The sequence below is a fragment of the Hippoglossus stenolepis genome, chromosome 3 (genome assembly GCF_022539355.2).
Source record: "Hippoglossus stenolepis isolate QCI-W04-F060 chromosome 3, HSTE1.2, whole genome shotgun sequence".
NCBI classification, from domain to species: Eukaryota; Metazoa; Chordata; class Actinopteri; order Pleuronectiformes; family Pleuronectidae; genus Hippoglossus; species Hippoglossus stenolepis.
Window position 1 is genome coordinate 21,514,079 of NC_061485.1, and position 19,683 is coordinate 21,533,761.

At 41.4% G+C, this 19,683-nt stretch overlaps 1 protein-coding gene across 3 annotated transcripts in view; it reads left to right on the forward strand.

Annotated features, from left to right (window-relative positions):
* slc2a9l2 (solute carrier family 2 member 9, like 2) overlaps positions 1-19,683 on the forward strand; it is a 110,347-nt gene that overhangs the window by 44,336 nt on the left and 46,328 nt on the right. For all 3 annotated transcript variants that reach the window (XM_035151784.1, XM_035151781.1, XM_047339358.1), the window contains 3 exons: positions 1,157-1,267; positions 16,042-16,143; positions 16,878-16,953. In XM_035151784.1, coding sequence (XP_035007675.1) covers positions 1,157-1,267; positions 16,042-16,143; positions 16,878-16,953 — 289 coding nt within the window. The remainder of the gene's footprint in view (positions 1-1,156; positions 1,268-16,041; positions 16,144-16,877; positions 16,954-19,683) is intronic.

Consider the following 19,683-nt stretch of genomic DNA (forward strand, 5'->3'; position numbering starts at 1 on the left):
GGTAAAAAAAGACTGCAGTTTTAATACTGGTTTTATTGGCTCCAGTGATGGAAACATGACACTCGGGAGAACCCTCTAATATGGGCAGACAGTGAGGTGAGAGAGCGCCTCAGTTCTTGGTGCGTTTGTGAGGTCGAACATGCCTCACTGAGGAAATAAAACAGAAAGGTAAACTCCTCTGCAAGCAATGACTAAGGAATCCTTTTTAGCAGGTTTATCAGCGTTCAGAAACCTTTTTTTTGGTGTAAAAGAGTATTAATATGTGGTCACTCCCCCAGCACGACCACCTTCACACAACAAGGATTCACTATGCACATTATCTAAGTAACTTGAACTAAAGTAGCAAAAACATACTTTTTATTTGAACAACATAGCTGGTTGCATACAAAGCCTGCAAATGCATGTGATCGCTTGCCCCCGAAATTCATATTCACGGTGAATATTATAAATAATATAAACTTCACTTCATTTTTCATGATTGAGTTTTCATATTTTCACATTTGATAGGTTGATGGACTTTCAATGAAATACATGACGCCCAGAAATCACAAAGCTCATTTAAATAATCACAGATATGAACGAGGCTTCATTTGCATATATTTTCATTCAGAGAAGACAGGGATGTAATTTAGTTCACTCTGAAGGTCGTATACTCTTCACTCCCCCCACCATCACCATCAGAACAGTCAAATGATTCCATTAAACATCACAGCCTGAGAGGGACACCCTGATGTTTCAGCGGTGCTGCACAGAAGCTGATGTTTACCTGACAGCTGAGAAACATCCCTGCAACCAGTGTCACAGCCCAGTGCCTCATTTTGTCATAACTTATAATTTCTGACAATTGCATATATAGATATCATTCCTCTTAATCTGCCACAGGGACAGCTGGAGAGAATAATGCAGACCATAGGTTAGAGGAGAGAATGCAGAGAAAACAGTGAGGCAGGGAGTTTCATACCTTTATCATGTGTCCAGGTTGTTAAGAATCTTAACACAGGCAATGAATGGTCGTCAGGTTTTAATTGAACTGATGCTAATAACATTACCTTTGTTAAATGTATACATTTCTGTCTATGTGTATGTTGCTCATGCTGATTAATGTGTAAAACCTATGAAGACCAATAAAAGTGAGCTGTGTTTTATTTCCTCACAGATCTGGTACTACACCAATGGGATCCTTCGGGAAGCGGGCTTTGCCGAGAACATCCTCCCCTACATCACACTGAGCACCGGGGCTGTAGAGACGTTGGCGGCCATTATCTCAGTAAGTCCCCCTGGAAGCCTCAACAGCTAAACGTGGCAATTTGTGTTGCTTGCAATTGTAACTAAAACTATATTTTAAAACATTACTAGAGTATTTATTCACAGATATGAATATAGATACATTTTGTTTCCTCTTTTGTAAAGATGAGATAATAATTTATTTTATTAAATTACCACATGGGGAAAATTCAGTTATCACAGCAGCCTAAGATCAGGTAGGAAGAATAGAACTATGTCAGAATACAAAACACAAATTACAATAGTGACACATGTGATGTGCTTAGACAAGTGGTGTAAAACCTTCTCAAGGTGGCATAGTGATGTTGCCATTGAATCCCTTGTTGTTCGTGGTAAGGCCTCCTTCCATGGACGGCGCTGTTGCAAATGGTTTGCAACCAACCATATGGACTGTGCGACCTGAAAAGCAGTGCCTTATATTTCTGCTTAGTTCTTCTTAACTGAGCTAGAATATATTTTTTTTGTATCCTGCTATGACAGGTGGAAAGGTGTGTGTGTGTGTGTGTGTGTGTGTGTGTGTGTGTGTGTGTGTGTGTGTGTGTGTGTGTGTGTGTGTGTGTGTGTGTGTGTGTGTGTGTGTGTGTGTGTGTGTGTGTGTGTGTGTGTGTGTGTGTGTGTGTGTGTGTGTGTGTGTGTGTGTAAGAGGCGAGTGCGCAGTGCATGGGTTCAGTTGCAGGACATAGCTATTGTGTGTCATTTTGTGAGTAGGCTTATTGTTAATACTATTTGTAATGTGTGTGCAAGGCTTGCTTCCATGAAATCTTGAATAATACATTGAGTAGAGTTAAGCATCATGACAATGGAGCACAAAGTATGGAGGACCCTCTACTGTACCAAACGTGTTTGGAGTTCACAAGGTTTTCTTATACTTCATTTGTGATCCACCGCTTTTATTCTTTGAAGGTTTATTCTTTGAACAGTCTTAATATTCAGATGTCTGCTTTGACCCCCAACCACCTGCTAAATAATAGCAGATTCATGTAAGTCTGCACCACCCTCAGTTCATTTGTTTTGCTGTCTATTCACAGTGATTATAGTTATTTGTAACTCTGGTGTTATAGACGGTCCAAACTGTCCTCACATGGGTCAAGACCTGTTGAAGTTTTCGTCGCTCAGTTATTATCCTCATACTCCCACATGAAATATCATCGGCTGAGTTGACGTGAAGAGGCAGAGCTGTCAGCAGGAGTTCATTCCTGCTGTGGCAGCTGATCGTTCACTAGATGACGGAGCAGAGAGCACTTTGCATCAGACAGCTCAATGGACTCAATAGAGTGTCCCTGTTGGCAGCTTGTTGGATAGATACTATAGTATTTCACACTTGAGTGTAATGCAATGTTTGACATGCACTAACATCACTCTGCATAAAACACTAATAAAACTATAGAACATGGAAGAAATATATACATATACACTACCGTTCAAAAGTTTGGGGTCACCCAGACAATTTCATGTTTTCCATGAAAACTCACACTTTTATTTATCAAATGAGTTGCAAAATGAATAGAAAATATAGTCAAGACATTGACAAGGTTAGAAATAATGATTTTTATTTGAAATATTAATTTTGTTCTTCAAACTTTGCTTTCGTCAAAGAATGCTCCATTTGCAGCAATTACAGCATTGCAGACCTTTGGCATTCTAGCTGTTAATTTGTTGAGGTAATCTGTAGAAATTTCACCCCACGCTTCCTGAAGCCCCTCCCACAAGTTGGATTGGCTTGATGGGCACTTCTTGCATGCCATACGGTCAAGCTGCTCCCACACCAGCTCAATGGGGTTGAGATCTGGTGACTGCGCTGGCCACTCCATTACAGACAGCATACCAGCTGCCTGCTTCTTCCCTAAATAGTTCTTGCATAATTTGGAGGTGTGCTTTGGGTCATTGTCCTGTTGTAGGAGGAAATTGGCTCCAATCAAGCGCTGTCCACAGGGTATGGCATGGCGTTGCAAAATGGAGTGATAGCCTTCCTTATTTAAAATCCCTTTACCTTGTACAAATCTCCCACTTTACCAGCACCAAAGCAGCCCCAGACCTTCACATTACCTCCACCATGCTTGACAGATGGCGTCAGGCACTCTTCCAGCATCTTTTCACCTGTTCTGCGTCTCACAAATGTTCTTCTGTGTGATCCAAACACCTCAAACTTTGATTCATCTTTCCATAACACTTTTTCAAATCTTCCTCTGTCCAATGTCTGTGTTCTTTTGCCCATATCAATCTTTTTCTTTTATTGGCCAGTCTCAGATATGGCTTTTCTTTGCCACTCTGCCTAGAAGGCCAGCATCCCGTCGCCTCTTCACTGTAGACGTTGACACTGGCGTTTTCAGGTACCATTTAAAGAAGCTGCCAGTTGAGGACCTTTGGGCGTCTATTTCTCAAACTAGAGACTCTAATATACTTGTCTTCTTGCTGAGTTGTGCACCGGGGCCTCCCACTTCTCTCTCTACTCTGGTTAGAGCCCGTTTGTGCTGTTCTCTGAAGGGAGTAGTACACACCGCTGTAGGAAATTTTCAGTTTCTTCGCAATTTCTGCATGGAATAGCCTTCATTTCTAAGAACAAGAATAGACTGGCGAGTTTCACATGAAAGTTCTCTTTTTCTGGCTATTTTGAGAGTATAATCGAACCCACAAATGTGATGCTCCAGATACTCAACTAGCTCAAAGGAAGGCCAGTTTTATAGCTCCTCTCACCAGCAAAACAGTTTTCAGCTGTGCTAACATAATTGCACAAGGGTTTTCTAATCATCCATTGGTCTTCTAAGGCGATTAGCAAACACAATGTACCATTAGAACACTGGAGTGATAGTTGCTGGAAATGGGCCTCTATACACCTATGTAGATATTTCATTAAAAACCAGACGTTTCCACCTAGAATAGTCATTTACCACATTAACAATGTATAGTGTATTTCTGATTAATTTAATGTTATCTTCATTGAAAAAACAGTGCTTTTCTTTGAAAAATAAGGAAATTTCTAAGTGACCCCAAACTTTTGAACGGTAGTGTATATTACATCCTGACGTCCAGCACCGTGTACCAAGGAGCTGAGTGATGTTGCAGCCTGCATCTATATCTAACCCTCCAAGTTATTCCTCTACTGAATTGTCAGTCTGTCTTTTAGTTACTGTTGGCGTATAATGCAAGGGGGAGTAGTTATGTCTGTCTGTCCCTCTGTAATTATTTGGTTTCTGCAACAAATCTTGAAAACTTTTTGCAATTTGTAAATGAAACTTTACAATTATGTTAATTAGTGAAATGTTGCCTTTTGCTATTTTCAAGTTTTCAGTCAGTCTGCTCTCAACCCAGAACTTTATTACCGATGACTGACAGAAAAATACCGCACACGCATTGTTCTGTTCACGTGGTGTGGATATGAAGGCCAAGCCATCGACCTTGTTATCACTGGCAGTGCATTACAAAATTACATGTTTTTATGATGCTCATTCAAAATGGAAATTTTAAATGTTTCTAGTGTTTATAAAAGTCTTTATAGACAGAGGAAACATTTTAAATGATATCAAATGAAATTATATGCCTTTTAATGTATCTTTTCACTGCGAGAAATATTTAGATTTCAGGTAACTGGGACAGACAGACATCATCAGCTCTTTCAGCTTTAGTGGGTGCCGGGGGGTGCATGCCATCTCCTGACAACTCTTTAATTGTGATTTCCATCACAGCTTCCATTCAAGCAGCAAACTGCTACACATGACTCGTGTTCCTGAGAGGTAGGATGGGATGAGACTATGGATAATTGCATTTTTTAGCTTATTTCAGTGAAAATGAGTTTGATGTATTCAGTTGAAATACTTATAACAGTTGCTATAGATTTTCTATCATACTGAGAGTAATCCAGTGCTACTGATCCAGATTACAGGATCAGACAAGACTGAGTGAAGGATTGCATCACATTGAAAGAGCTTTTGAGCAAGTCTGAATTTCCTGAAAATGCCGCTGTTCAAACTGTGTTTAAGACTTGTAGTACTGGTTTCTTGGCTGTGTGGACAAAACCTTCTTACATTTGTCAGATCCACTGAGGCATGTTGATGGCCCAGTCTCTTTGCAGGTCTGTCTAATGGTTACACTCTCATTTGCCCATTTGCAAGTTTTGTTAAGTGAGATTTAAACTTGAGCAGTACGCAACAGCGGCACTGCTGTGCTCTGCCACCAATTCTTTTCAATTGCCTGCACCATGAAAGGAGGGGTTTTCACACCACTCCACACACAGAATGCACAATGGAAGAAAAGCTGATTCGGATCTGTCTAAAACGACTAAGCCAGATGCAGATGGAAGCTGCACTGACATTTGTTAGTCCGAAAACAAAACCCCTGAATTCTATGACATGAGTTTACATGACACATTGTCAGGTGTGTTTGAACAGATGGATTTTGTGTAGTTGGGGACAATGTATAAACCAAAAACCAGAAAACTCTGCTTATTTAGCTCTGATTCCAGCAGCCAGCATAGCACAAACCACTTTCTATCTGAAAAGGTGTTAACACTGTAAATGTGTTACTTAGTGTCAAGCAAACATTGTAAAGTTATTTTTTTTTATTAAGACACAGCTGCAGCTTCCTGTAGCCATAGTCAACTTGACATTAGACCCCTTCTTCCCTTGTAAGTCTGCACAAACACATGAACAATTAAGTCTTTTATTGTTATTATTTTAGGTAAAGCTAAATTATAGTGCCAGCCTGAAGTTTCTTATATTTGTCACTCACTGACGTATATTATCCAGTGTTTCTGCAGCATTGTCAGTCGTCAACGCTGCTGTCTTAAAACCATCAATTATTTTGTCACAAGCTTGAAATCATAATATTTGGGCCGTGTAATCAGATAATTGTGATATTTGCCATGATCACAGAAACAATAAAGTAACCTGAACAGCTGGTCCTTTTTGGAAAACGTGTAGTGACCCTCGGCCGATGTGTGTTTGAAGTTTTTGTGCCCTTTAGTATAAGAACTTTTGGTCACTGGTTTTAGACTCTGTATCCCTAATGCCATATTACCACAGGTGAACCAGTGTTCCTGTCTCTGTCAACACACCGGCCAAATGAAGAAAAATACAATGAAAAATAAAATGAAAAATAAAATGAAAAACTTTGCAATAGAATGGAAGATAATCCAAGAAAAAAGGCTGGCGAGAACATCAAATAACAAATTTGGGAGATTGGGATTAGGACTTTGATCTGCAGCCAGATGAAGAGCGGACTGATTGACGTAGCTGTCAGGTGACTCACTTCAAACGCCAACATGAATCCTTCTGATAAGAGTTTCCCCTCCAGCTCAACAGCATCTCCCCATGAGCCACAGCCAACTCACACCATCCGTCTCGTGTTACTGATAACAAGGAGCCACGGGCTGTTTGACTGGCTTTCACAACAAAGACAGAGATGATCAGAATTGAAGTCACATATCCATCTGTTGTGATACTGAAACTGTTGATCAATCTAACAATTTACTGGCGCTGAACTGTGAATTTGTGGTCCGTCAGATGTCATGCAGCGTATATTCATTCTTTGAAGAATCTGTAACTACAATGCAACAATCGTTGAGAAAAGTATAGAGTTAAAACAAAGATAGAATTTTGTTTGGAAAATATTTGTCATCTTTCTTTTTTTGTGACTAGTGTTAATATTTCAACACTGAGCAGATACCATTTGTATGAGCCTCATGTTCACAATCGGGGACACTTTGACATCTGATGAGAACAATTGATTTGATTTGTCTTTTCAGGAGCTTGAAATATTTATGATATTCAAATCAGCGCCTGTGTGCGGCTTTACGCTGCCTTTTTCTTTAGCTTTTTTCGATTTGATTTGCAAGCATTTGAACGGTGACTCTAATCCCTAAATCCTGTCATTCGTGCTTCCTAATGTCAAAGAGAAGAACTGCAGGGTGTATTTGGCTCTAACACTTATAACAATGGCCTCGCAGTGCTGCCATCATGCACGGAATATATTCTGACATGTTATTCAGCGATTTCACATGTTCCAGATCAAGAAGGTGGAAGAAAAAAACCTCTGTAGAAAGCTCAGTATGTGCTGCTGAAGTTTACTCATTCCTGTAAACACCGCACAATTCTGCCAGGAAAGAGGGAGTTGTCTTTCTGCTCTCTGCAGTTTGGTGCTAATGAGCTTTGGGAGTTCTCTGGCTCCATGTGCACCCAGAAGACACCACCTCTCCTTATATCGTTCTTCAGGGAAATTAAGGGTTGCTCCTTGATTGCAGACAAGACAGACGAAGGCAGCTGTCACTTAACAATTGTTGTGTGAAAATGAGAATGACATTTTTTATCGAAGTTGATAGGATGGTAGTCTGTTCAAATACTATTTGAAAACAAGGAGTTCTTGGGACCTGTCGTGAAAGAGATGGAATTTTAAAGTTTCAATTATTATTTGTGTCATTTAAAGGGGACATAGCATGCAAATTCCACTTTGTTAGTGCTTCTACAGGTTAATGTGGGTATCTGGCATGTCTACCAACCCAAAAACTCTGGGAAAAAAACACTCGCGCGTTTTGTTATGGTTCCTCTAAGTCAGAAACGTCATGCTTGAGTGACTCGATTGAGCTTCCTGGGTTTTGTGTCGTAACAAGGCACTGGAAGTCTCCCTACATGGCCTTGGCCCACCCCCACCTCACCCCCCGCCTGGCTGTTCACACGGGACTCGCATTTCTCCGCTGGTCAGCCCGCGATTCACTCACATGTGGCATTTGTCTGGATCGTTGGGACTGGGAGGCTGCAGCAGTTGCTCGGGCGCGACCGCTCGCTCTCCCATGCGTGAGCTGGAATTTGTGTCAGCGCCACACAGCCAGCAGTGTGGAAGACTTCCGCAGTGTTCAGCACTACTGTAACACTGGCACAAAGACACCGAGCCCCCCCACTCGTTACGCCGGGTTAACACCGGACGCAGCGCCGCTGCGAGGCAGCGCAGCGGCGTTCTCAAGCGCGCAGCCGCCTGGCTGTTCACATGGGACGAGCATTTCTCCGCTGGTCAGCCCCATAGACTGTATATATAAGGTCAGCCCGCGATTCTGCTTTCTCCGCTTGTTGTTGTACCCGTTGAATGTCGGAGTTCGGGGGTAAATGATGGTCTTCATAGCCCCCCACCCCCTCTCTTTCTCTCTGTCTGTCTGCTTGTGTGCTTGTAGTGGATGGGCAGAGGGGGACATTTAATTATGTGATTGGGAAAATTAAAACTCCAGGACAACATGGGGAATACAAAGTATGGGATGCATATTTGATAATTTATATCATATAAAATATGTAATTTATATTGTTTAAAATCATGGGGGGAGAGGGGGAGGGGGAGCTGGCTCATTAGCATTTAAAGGAACAGGCACTCAAAACAGGTCACTCTGTGGAGGGCTGTTTTAGACAGGGTAAAAAGGGTGCTGTTTTAAATGATCCTTGTGGTATTTTGACCAAAGTATGTTACAGACATTTCATTAAGAACCCAAGGAACCATATCAACTTGTGGTAAAATGGGCATGCTATGTCCCCTTTAACAGTGGAAGTGAACATATAACCGATCATAACCACCAGTGCAGTGTTTGCGCTAAATCTGTCCACAGAACCCTGAAGCTGAACCACGGCTGTTGCACAAAGAGCTGTTCATTGCTGGGTGAAGCTTGACTCATTACGAAGAACCCCCGAAGAATCGGTTGTCATTGCAATGTCACTTATGTCTCTGCCAATGCTGCTACAGAGTGCTGATCGACCTTCAACTGAATCACATGTCCAAATCACACTGCACTTCCTTGGGCCCTGAACAATTTACATCTTAAGTGAGAAGCTGATGAGAGGAATGCTTCTTGAGGTATGCGCTCCACGTTCTATGGAGACTTCTCACACAAGCCCACAACACAATTACAAAAAAAAACGGTTGGCTTGACCTTTTGTTTGTGAAAACCTGGTAGTCGCAGCATAAAAATTGCTTCTTTTCCATTCGAGGTGTTACGTACAGGTCCGTTCTTCCTATGGCTGTTTCACGCATCTGTACCATAACACTTCAAGTAGACGAGCATCACATTTTAAGTGGTGGCTGGCTTGACCAGGTTTTCACAAACGATAGTTCACTTTACTGCAGTAAGTCACTTGCTTTGCTACTTTGCAGTTGAATTTAGGCTTTTGCAGTTGTGTGGTCACTTTTGTTTTTGTGTTGTGGCTTTTGTGCTTGTGTGAGAAGTCTCAGCCCCCTAAACATACAGATTTCTGGATATACAGGCTGATTATTGGATAGATGTTGCTTGTGTAAATTTGTCGTCAGTGTAGCTGACGTCATCTCCCACTCACCCATTGCTCTTGAACATCATGGTGTTTCATGGTGGTCACATTCAGTGCTCGCTTGGTAAAGAGCAGGATTTCCAACCTGCCACACCAGCCCTCCAGGATGAATGGATGAAATGGATGAAAGTGCTCTTTTAACATCTTTTATCCAACATGCATTAATGAAGCCATCCAGAGCTGTCACCGTGCAGCATGATCACAGAAAGACACATTAAACAGAATATCAGAATGATGCCACAGTGCAACGAAAATGTCCTCAACAGGTCTTTGCGGCATGATTGGGGAAACTTTTGTTTTAATTAGATTATGTAAGGGCATTGACCTGCACACACAGGCAGAGGTTGTCCTTGGACCAGAGCAACTGGACATGTTATCCCGTCCCAAGCTAATTTAACACCCTCTGTTCTCACCGGCTTATTAATGCGTTGTTATCTTTGCTTGTGGCGGTTTCGCACCTCTGGTACAAGGACATCATTACTTGTAGCTGCGCATTTCTATGATAAAACCATTCCCTTAAAACCCTGTGCGCTCCATACCATAGAGGCCTGAAAAAGATGAGAAGTGGAAGGAAAACTGCAAGATAAAGATTGATCCCAGTAGAGGCCAGACCCACAACATTTACTGTGTATCCCCACAGATTCCACCCGAGACAAGCTGGTGGTCCCTACACCCTGTGTATATAATGATGTTAACCTGTCCCAAGGGACCACACATCACACAAATATAGAGCTCGATGTTTGAGTTTCGATGTTGAAATCCCCTCTTGAATTTATGAGGCTGACAATAGCAGGTAAATAAAAATAATCTACTCACCCACTGACAAAAACATACACAAACACATTTCTTGAACAAAAAGGAGCTGGAAGAAGACAAATCTTGTATTACCTGCCCCTTTCATATAAATAACATTAATACAGAAGGCCATTCCTTTTTTTGATTTCCTTTCCTTCACAAATCAATTCTAATTATTTCATCATCACAACATAAATATTACTCAATAACTTCACGTGTTAGTTTTTATTTTATACATTTTATCAAGTTGAATAATATTGAGCGACATTTTCAATCATTGTCCCGAGAATTTCAGTTTCATAATCACAGTTACACGTTTTAAAGAAATCCCCACGCACTGTCAGTCATGTGCGATTTGTACATGTAATTCTATGAAGAGAAAAGTGAGGGTGGCCATGCTTTCTGTCCACTGCAATTATAGTACTGTAAAAACAAACACACACACAGACACACACACGGTCTTTCTTTTTGCTACAACCTTTTCTCTTTCCAGGCGAAATGAGTTAATACACCACCTAATGAAAACCACCAAAGAGGCCATGCATACCCTGCACATGTGCTGTATAGATCTCATTTAGGTATGGTCAGACAAACTTTTTATATGTAGACTGTAGTAATGTCATTTCATGAATACACAATTAATACCATATGATGATGAATAATTGGTTCTTCCAAATAAGCTGTAGATTGTTGTTTCTGTTACTGTTTGCATAAATACATTACTAAACTATATGTCAGCTTTTAACTTAAAATTCCTACCATATGATCACAAATACTTTTTGATATGTATAACTTTAGGTAATGTCTATAGACCCACAGAATATATATGTATCTGTAGGTACCTTGAAAAATGTTCATTGGAACCATTCATGATGGAGTTTTCAATCTTCACGATGACATCCTCATGAGATCACTGATATCATTGGGAATAATATTCTAATCAATATAAACTTTAATAGTAATAATAACAATCTCTTATTTTGGGATATATGTTTATTCTGATCTTCTTTTGATCTGATCACGCACGCACGCACATAAATACAAAAAATGTGGTAAATGTCATTGCCACCTGGGTTCCCACATGACCCAGTTAGTCCGTGTGTGTTCAGTGTGTGTCCTCGTGTTCACACCCACACACTGTGATCAAACTCCTTTTGGATTTTGCAGTTTACGCAATCTTCATGTGTTTTGGCTGTGGGAGGCAACCAGAGCACTTTGTATCCACTTACTTTGGCTCACTCTCGAATACATGAAGGTTGGGTAAACAAAAAATCGAAATTAGTTTGACCTCCTGTGACGCACCAGCTACCTGTCCCTAGCGCTGCAACAATGCATGCTGGGATAAGCGACACGGCACAAAATAAGCAGGTGTGTAGAAAATATATGGGATGTCTGGATGAGTCAGTCCAGCCTGTTGAGTGAATTGCTGTGTTTCTGTTGCAATGCGGACAACTCTGACTGAAACATGATCTTATAATATATATATTTATATAAAAAAGTTACACTGATTATAGAGGCTGCAGGAAACTACCTTTTGAAAACAGTGATTTAGTGTGTGTGTGTGTGTGTGTGTGTGTGTGTGTGTGTGTGTGTGTGTGTGTGTGTGTGTGTGTGTGTGTGTGTGTGTGTGTGTGTGTGTGTGTGTGTGTGTGTGTGTGTGTGTCCTATAAGGTTGTCCATCAATTTTAAAACTCATGTCTGTCACAATCTTTCCATTAGCTTTGTATGCATTCATGCTGTGGATGAATTTTTCATCTCATTAAATCTGAATGCATCATTAATCATCAGTCAATGACTTATTTATTCAACTAAAGATCTAAAGATCAGATTATATCATTTATACTATATTTATTCAGGATATTCAGATTCTTCTAACACAGCTAATATTACTCCTTTGTGAAATACATTATGGAAGAAAAATAACATGCATAATATAATTGTTCTTAAAGCAGAACGCTATCTGTTGAACTAGTGCCCCCTTTCCCTGTGTCCCGCTGGGCCGCCGCCTTTTCACTGCAGCGTACTTGTCACTACACGCCTGGCTAACATACGAGAACCATGGTGTGTGTGCCACCACCCATTAAATCACACACATCCAGCTGTGTCGTCACACTCTGTAGCCCTTAGGCAGAACGTCGAAACACAAAAAGCCTTATAGTAATACAGACGCACACTACATGTACAGTATATTTTTAAAATGCATTAATATTTGCTTCACTCTTTAAATTTGTTTTTTAATCATATTTTATAGATAAATACTCTTTTGTAAATGATTGCTTTGTGTTAACTGTGATGAATTTTCAAGCTCTGGTCATTTTTACGCCTGCGGACGTTGTCTTTACATGCTGTACAATTCTCTGCAAATAACTACTCCTCCAAAGGCAGAGAGACAATCTCTGATGTATGCAGCTATACTTACAGATTGCAGAGAATTTGTTCTCCATTAAGTACCTTGTTTAAATAGCATATCTTTTAACTAGAGACATCACAAATTCCTTCACAGAGGAGATTCAAATAAAGGAAGACACATATACAGACAGAGGGCATAAAAAACACAAAGGCAAACCTAAATAAGTAGATCTAGAGCTGCTTTTGAGGATGTCCACAGATCTTAAATCCCATGTAGGAGTTTTCAAATCCCCTTAACTGAAATGGGTTTTTCAAATTAACCTTTGAGACCTGTGGGGAACATAGGGCTGCAGTAGACCTCTAATGCAAGCAGGAGCTGGACGATATAGAGCTGCTTTCAGTGAGTCAGAGGCTCACGATATTCTCCTGAGTTTCTCCTGTCAGCCCCCTGGTAAGAACTCTGGACAATGTCCAAATGAACCCATGAGAACACAGCAGGAGATTATCTGGAGGATTCACCATGAGCGACTTGGTGTGTTGAAAAATTGTTTCATGTGACAAACACAAAATATAAATATCTCAGGATGAAAACGGGTGTTGATGTGTGATCTCTGAAGTGGGATGAAAACGTCATGTCCCATCCCCTGCTGCGCCACCCCTCGCCTGAACGCGCCGATGGTTTGCTTGTTGTTGAAAATGCGTCTGAGTCCTGCTGCATTCTTTACATGTTAAAGGAAAACTCCAGAAACAGTCTGTGAAAAATAAACACGGCACCATTATGTCAATGTGTCCCTATGTGACACATTTCCTGATTCACATCCTCTCCCGAGGGTTTAACCAGGGATGGTGAAGGGCCAGTTGCACCTTAAGCTTGGGCGACTCATCTTTAATGGCTCATCTGTTTCTTGATGTGATGAATAATGACCAGACACTTAAGTCCTGCCCACTGAGGGGCTGCAGTCGCCATGTCTGACCTCCTTCACGTCTGCCAACAAGTGGGATATTGGATTGTGTATTTTGACGTTGAGAGAGAGAGAGTGGTCATTTGTGGTTCAGTGTGTTATTTTTTAGCACAAAATAGACACAATCGTTTTGGCCAGACCACCATCTGTTAGTCCTATTGGCATGTGTAATAGACTGTGTGTGTGTGTGTGTGTGTGTGTGTGTGTGTGTGTGTGTGTGTGTGTGTGTGTGTGTGTGTGTGTGTGTGTGTGTGTGTGTGTGTGTGTGTGTGTGTGTGTGTGTGTGTGTGTGTGTGTGTGTGTGTGTGTGTGTGTGTGTGTGTGAGAGAGAAAGGCCTATAAGGTTGTCCAAAGACTCCATGTACACAGATGAGTGAACACAAGCACAACAGAATCAAGGACACACACAATAACACACTTTAATGTGTTTCAGTTTTTGTGACTGGTAAAAGCACATCGGTCCTGCAGTCACTTCACTTCTGTCCCTGCTCTTTAAGTTATAGGGTCGTACGCACACACACACACTGTTTCACACCAACACAGAGGCTCATAAATAGTCTCTATTAAATAGCCTCTTATGCTTTTACAGACTTTAATGAGCTGCGGCATTGCTAGTGTGGATGGCATGACTTTGTGTGTGTGTGTGTGTTGGGGCGGGAGGGTTTGGAACAGCAGAAGTTGTGATCTTGTTTCCAGTTGATTAGGTTGTCCAGCGCCTCCCCTGCACCCCACATACGCACATATTAAAAGCCCCCTATGTGTCGTTTCCCAACCTGGCTCCACTCTGCAGCCCCTCTGTACGGGGACACGTACTGTAAAAACACCAGTGACCTTTTCCACAACCCTGTGAAATCCCACTGGTTCGGTGAGTTGAGTCCATGAATACTTTAATGCCCCGAGGCCATGGAGGAAGCAGACCTGCAGCTGAGGTTGGAGCTTTGCTCGGGGCTCTCTACGGTGCTCGACTGTGGCTGTGAATGAGTCAGGTCTCCATGTTATGCCCCCATGCTGAGCGAGAAGGGACTGTGGAATTATTGATGAGCCGATCTGTATTATTATGCATGAGTTAATCTTTATATGTATTTCGCTGTGTGCCATATAATACATTATATATAGGGTGTACTTCACCACCAAATTTGTTTCAGTAGAATTTATTGGTTGCTTCAAGGGTTTAGAAAATAAATATGATAAGCTGCCTCTGCCTTCAGCAAACCTTTGCATTCAAATTCATGTTTCCTGGATTGTGAGTAATGCTGCTATATATCACACACAGTACGACTTAGAGAGCTGAGGAACTGCACAACCTCCCAAATAGATGGTGGATATTGATCACATAGCGATATGTTTCATCTTCTTTGTTAAAACAATTGGAAATGCTAACATTTGATAGAGCATACCTCTGCCAAGGCTAACACCCCATCTCGCAATGTTCAAGAAATATTCCTAGATCCGCCCCCTTAATTGTATTTGATCCAAATGTTAATGGGTACTTCCTGGGCCCACTTTTCCACCAAAGAGCACAAATAGCAATGAAAACACAGGCAGAACAGAAACCCTCTCCCACCGATCCCCTGAAATTAAATCATGCTGCGCCAAATTTCACAAACTCAAAGATATTAGTCCCCAAAATATGCAGGTGATTTTTTTTATCATCTGGATCCATGAATTAGTGAAAAGGTCAAAGAACACTGTACCATAGCTACGTTAAAAAAAAGAAAGTGATCCGCCCCCTGATCCGGATCCACACCCAATTTGAATGGGTACTTCTACCAACTTTCATGCATGGTGATCCTTTGAGCAGTTTTTGCGATATCCTGAAAACATACAGACAAAACATAACGTCCTTGGCAGCTGTAATTAGCTCTAATTTCAAATCAATGGCCAGGTAAATATGATTGTTGTATTTCAGCAGGTATTTAGTTATAAACCTAATTGAAACTTTGACCTGATGATGGATTAAAAGTTTTCTGGTCGGCAAAGTGATTAGAATTCAATCACTGGACACCATGAAACTGATCAAATTCCATACAAACCCCTAACTGTTGGGAAGTTATGACTGTTGGGCCTTTTACAAAAACAAAATTGTTGCCACCGTAGGGACACTGAATAAATGAGAAGTCATTTAATCTCCAAAGTAAGCAAGTTTCATCCCCTGGGGACCATAAATGTTTAAATTTAGTCTGGACAAAAGTTGACGGACCAGCCGTCAACCATCTGGCCGACTGACCCTCACACTGTCATCCCGAGTGCCATGCCAGTAGCAATATCTTAAGATAGCTCTGTAATCACACAACAGTGGCATAGACTACCCTCGGAATGCATCTGATATTATATTGCTTTTTTTTTTGTCCTGTCTCCAGGGTTTGGTGATAGAACGAATCGGCAGGAAGCGACTCCTCATTTTTGGGTTCTCTGCCATGGCCCTGTTCTTCAGTCTCCTCACCGTGTTCCTCAATTTCCAGGTAAGCCGCTCTTACTGTTCAGCACTGACCTCAATCAAGACACACTGCGAGGATGTGTCACATAGTTGCTCAGCACTGAGGCCCAATTTTAATGTGAACAAATCCCTATCAGGACTGCTACTCTGTGTAAATGTTTGAATTATACATGACCTCTGCAAAACATAATCTTAGTGACCACTTGGAGCACTTAACAGTGCAAGTCACCCATTAATGCACACATTCATACACAGCACTGTTTTTCTATCGCACACTATCATACACTGTCGGACAGCCATCATGGGCAATTTAGGGCTCGGTATCTTGCCCCAACACTTCGGCCTGAAGACAGGAGGAGCTTGGGATTGAACCACGGACCATCTGGTTAGTGGACAACCCTCTCGACCTCCTGATCCCATATTCACATATCATGATTTGCCTCATACGGCTTAACAAGGTGCAACATCCTTTGCCCTTAACACTCGAGTGAGGAGAGACCACCAAAGTTCCCTCTCTCACAAAGGACAGAAGTGCAATAGATGTCACATGTAACAGAGCAGATCACACGATAACAATATTTACAACGAAATGAGAAACATACAAAAGAAACTGTCTGACAGAGATGAAGAGAGCAGCAATGACAATATACACAACTATTGGTTACATTTCCTGTTTTTCTGGGGATATGGACTTTGAATAGAAGCAACCTAAAATATAGGCTAACGTGCGACATCATCTCTGTGTGTCTCTTCTCTCAGGAGAGCGTCTCATGGATGCCCTACCTCAGTTACATCTGTATCCTGGCTGTGATTGCGTCCTTTTGCTCTGGTCCAGGTAAAATCACTGACCTACATTTCTAGCTTGGATTCCCATCGTTCTCCTCCTTTATCCTTTTTCTAATTTTCTTTAACAGTCCTTCCTCAGCACTCCACTTCACTTGAAACTGCACTTAAAAGAGACTGAGAAAACACTGCGATTTCTGTCAGATCTCTTAATTCCCACGTGGCTTCAGCTCAGTGGAATAGTTGTTGAATAATCAGCGTCCTCAACTTTATAACTTGCAAGAAAGACACAGAGCTGTAATTGCAGGGTCTTTCATGATATTAAAACAACTGGAGTTATCATCCAACTGGTGCGTCAGTAATTAGAATCCCAGTGGAAGGTGCTGCATTGTATTAGTGTACCAGATGGGAGCCATACAGTATAACATAGCATGACTCTGTATCTGCACTATGGACAGTGCGAGTGTGCACAGCGGATCCTTGTGGGACTTCGACTTTGTTTCAAGGTGAGGCTCTGGCTGTCGTCACACATATGCATATACGTACATTTTGAAGAGCTGTCTCTCCAGGGAGCTTTAATCCAACCCCAGAGTCCCGGGCATCAGGAGGAGATGAGCAGTATGTGGTGTGTGTACAAACGGACACGCTTCACAGTGATCGCACACAGAACAACTACTGGGTCTAGTTTTTCTAAGCCCGGAGGACATAGAAAGGTCAAACCACCACACACACACACTCACACACATATGAGATTGCAGGCTGCACAGCGCGGCCTCTATTAAAACGACATCAGTGCAGCTTTTCATTCAGTGCCTTGCTCAGGTGCACTCGTGTGGGAATCGTTGAGGGAGGACAGATCATCTCCCGTTTATTTCCACTGCACGCCGATGATTTATGGCCTGTTGAGACAAACGAAGCCCTCTCACTGCCGAAGAAGGTCGAGGGACTGGGAGGGAGGAGATGAGCAGAAAGTGCACATGAGGGATTACCCCAGCGGTGCTGCGAACATGCGGGTGGATCAACGAGGGGGCCACGGTTTCTCTCAAGTCATTTCACCATGCAAACAGTGGCATATCAATGTCAATATCAAAACACGTTGATGATGTGACTCTGTGAAAGCGAAAAGAAAGCTATTTTTTGTTTTTGAAATGATTAATTATAGGGCATAGCTGCAGTGTTTGCAGTCGTGCTGAAGTTATTGCTTCTCTAATCCGAGCCTGAAGATTTTATATCTTGCTCCTGTAAATAAGTACATTACACAGTACACATGTGTTAACAAAAAGGCTGAGAAATGGCTTAAAACACTGTCAATATTCTGTGAGACTAGTTATGCAAGTGAGAGATCGCTGTAAACAATCTATGATCAGTTATTAATAATAATAATAATACATATTTGTATAGCGCTGTGCTGTAAAAGCACTTACCATGGTAAAAACAGCGACAGTACAAACAATAACAACAAGGTAACATTATAGCAGTTAAAAGACAGTATTTTACATAAAAACAATTATGTTACATAAATAAATCACAGATTAAAAGCAGATTTAAAAAGGTAAACTATTCTTTGGGATACCTTCACTGGGAGCCAGTGAAGGTTTTGAAGGACGGGGGTGATGTGGTCTCTGGTGCGGGTGTGGTTGAGTTGCAGTGTTTTTATGCTTTCCAGTTACCATCAAATCCCGCATTTTTATAGATGTAATAAGAGAAGTCAATATGATATTTATCAGTCAGGTTTTGTAACACGAAAATTATATTTAAAGAATATATTCATTTAATGACATAATTTGTAACAATTCTTTATTAAAATGTCTAAAAATGACTAGACCTATGTTAAACCTTTCGTTGACTTGTGTAGGATTGTATCCAAAATCTTTGGATGTATTCAAATCAATGGAATGTTTCAATGTTTAGGCCTTTTTAATTGCGTCATTTCTGCTTTACCCACGGCTTGGTCCGTCTCTGCTGTAACTCCCGGGACAAACAACGTAGGATGCAGTAAAAACACACTGCTAGCTAGTCAGCAGTTTTTTCCTTCCACTGTTTTTACTCATAATTGATCAAGTTTATTAAACTTTAAAACAATATCTCATCTGTGAACATGATTTATCGACAGTGGAGGTGAAAAAATTACTGATGTGCTCAACAAGTAATTACAGTCATTTTTGCAGTCATCTTGGTGATGAGTATTATTATTATATCTCAAAGCACAACAGATGATTCTCTGTCCAGTAGTGACAGTATAACAAGAGTAGTTCTGTGGCTTTGGTCGCAGTTCTGTGACATGAACATCTCATCTGTTGTGGAAGCTTGTTCGTTCCGTCGGACTAAATCCTCATTATTTGGGATTGCTTGAGTTGTATTGTCACTGAGACGCAACCGGCCTCATTAAGCTGCAGCGTGGAGCTTGTGTGAGCGGTAAATCCAACACCTGGAGGAGAGGATATTTGAGCAGTGGCATCTATAATGAATATTTACAGTCTGATTTCTTTGCGCAGTGAGGGCACGCTACATGCCTTACCATGCTGCGTTAGAACCCTGACATCAATAATTGGAGGTCCCAACTGTGTTTTTTCCATCTTTTTATAGTTTTATTTCCTTCTCCTATCCCTTGAACTTTTTTTGTGAGACACGAAACTTTTTGTGAGACACGAAACTCTTTCTGCCAAATTCTCCTTGATGTGAATTTTTCTCTGCTGCTCCACTCTCTCATCAACCTCGGCCCCTTTCTGCCTCGTCTTTGTGCGCGTATTGTAAATTGTCCAGATGCAGCCGTACCGTACCT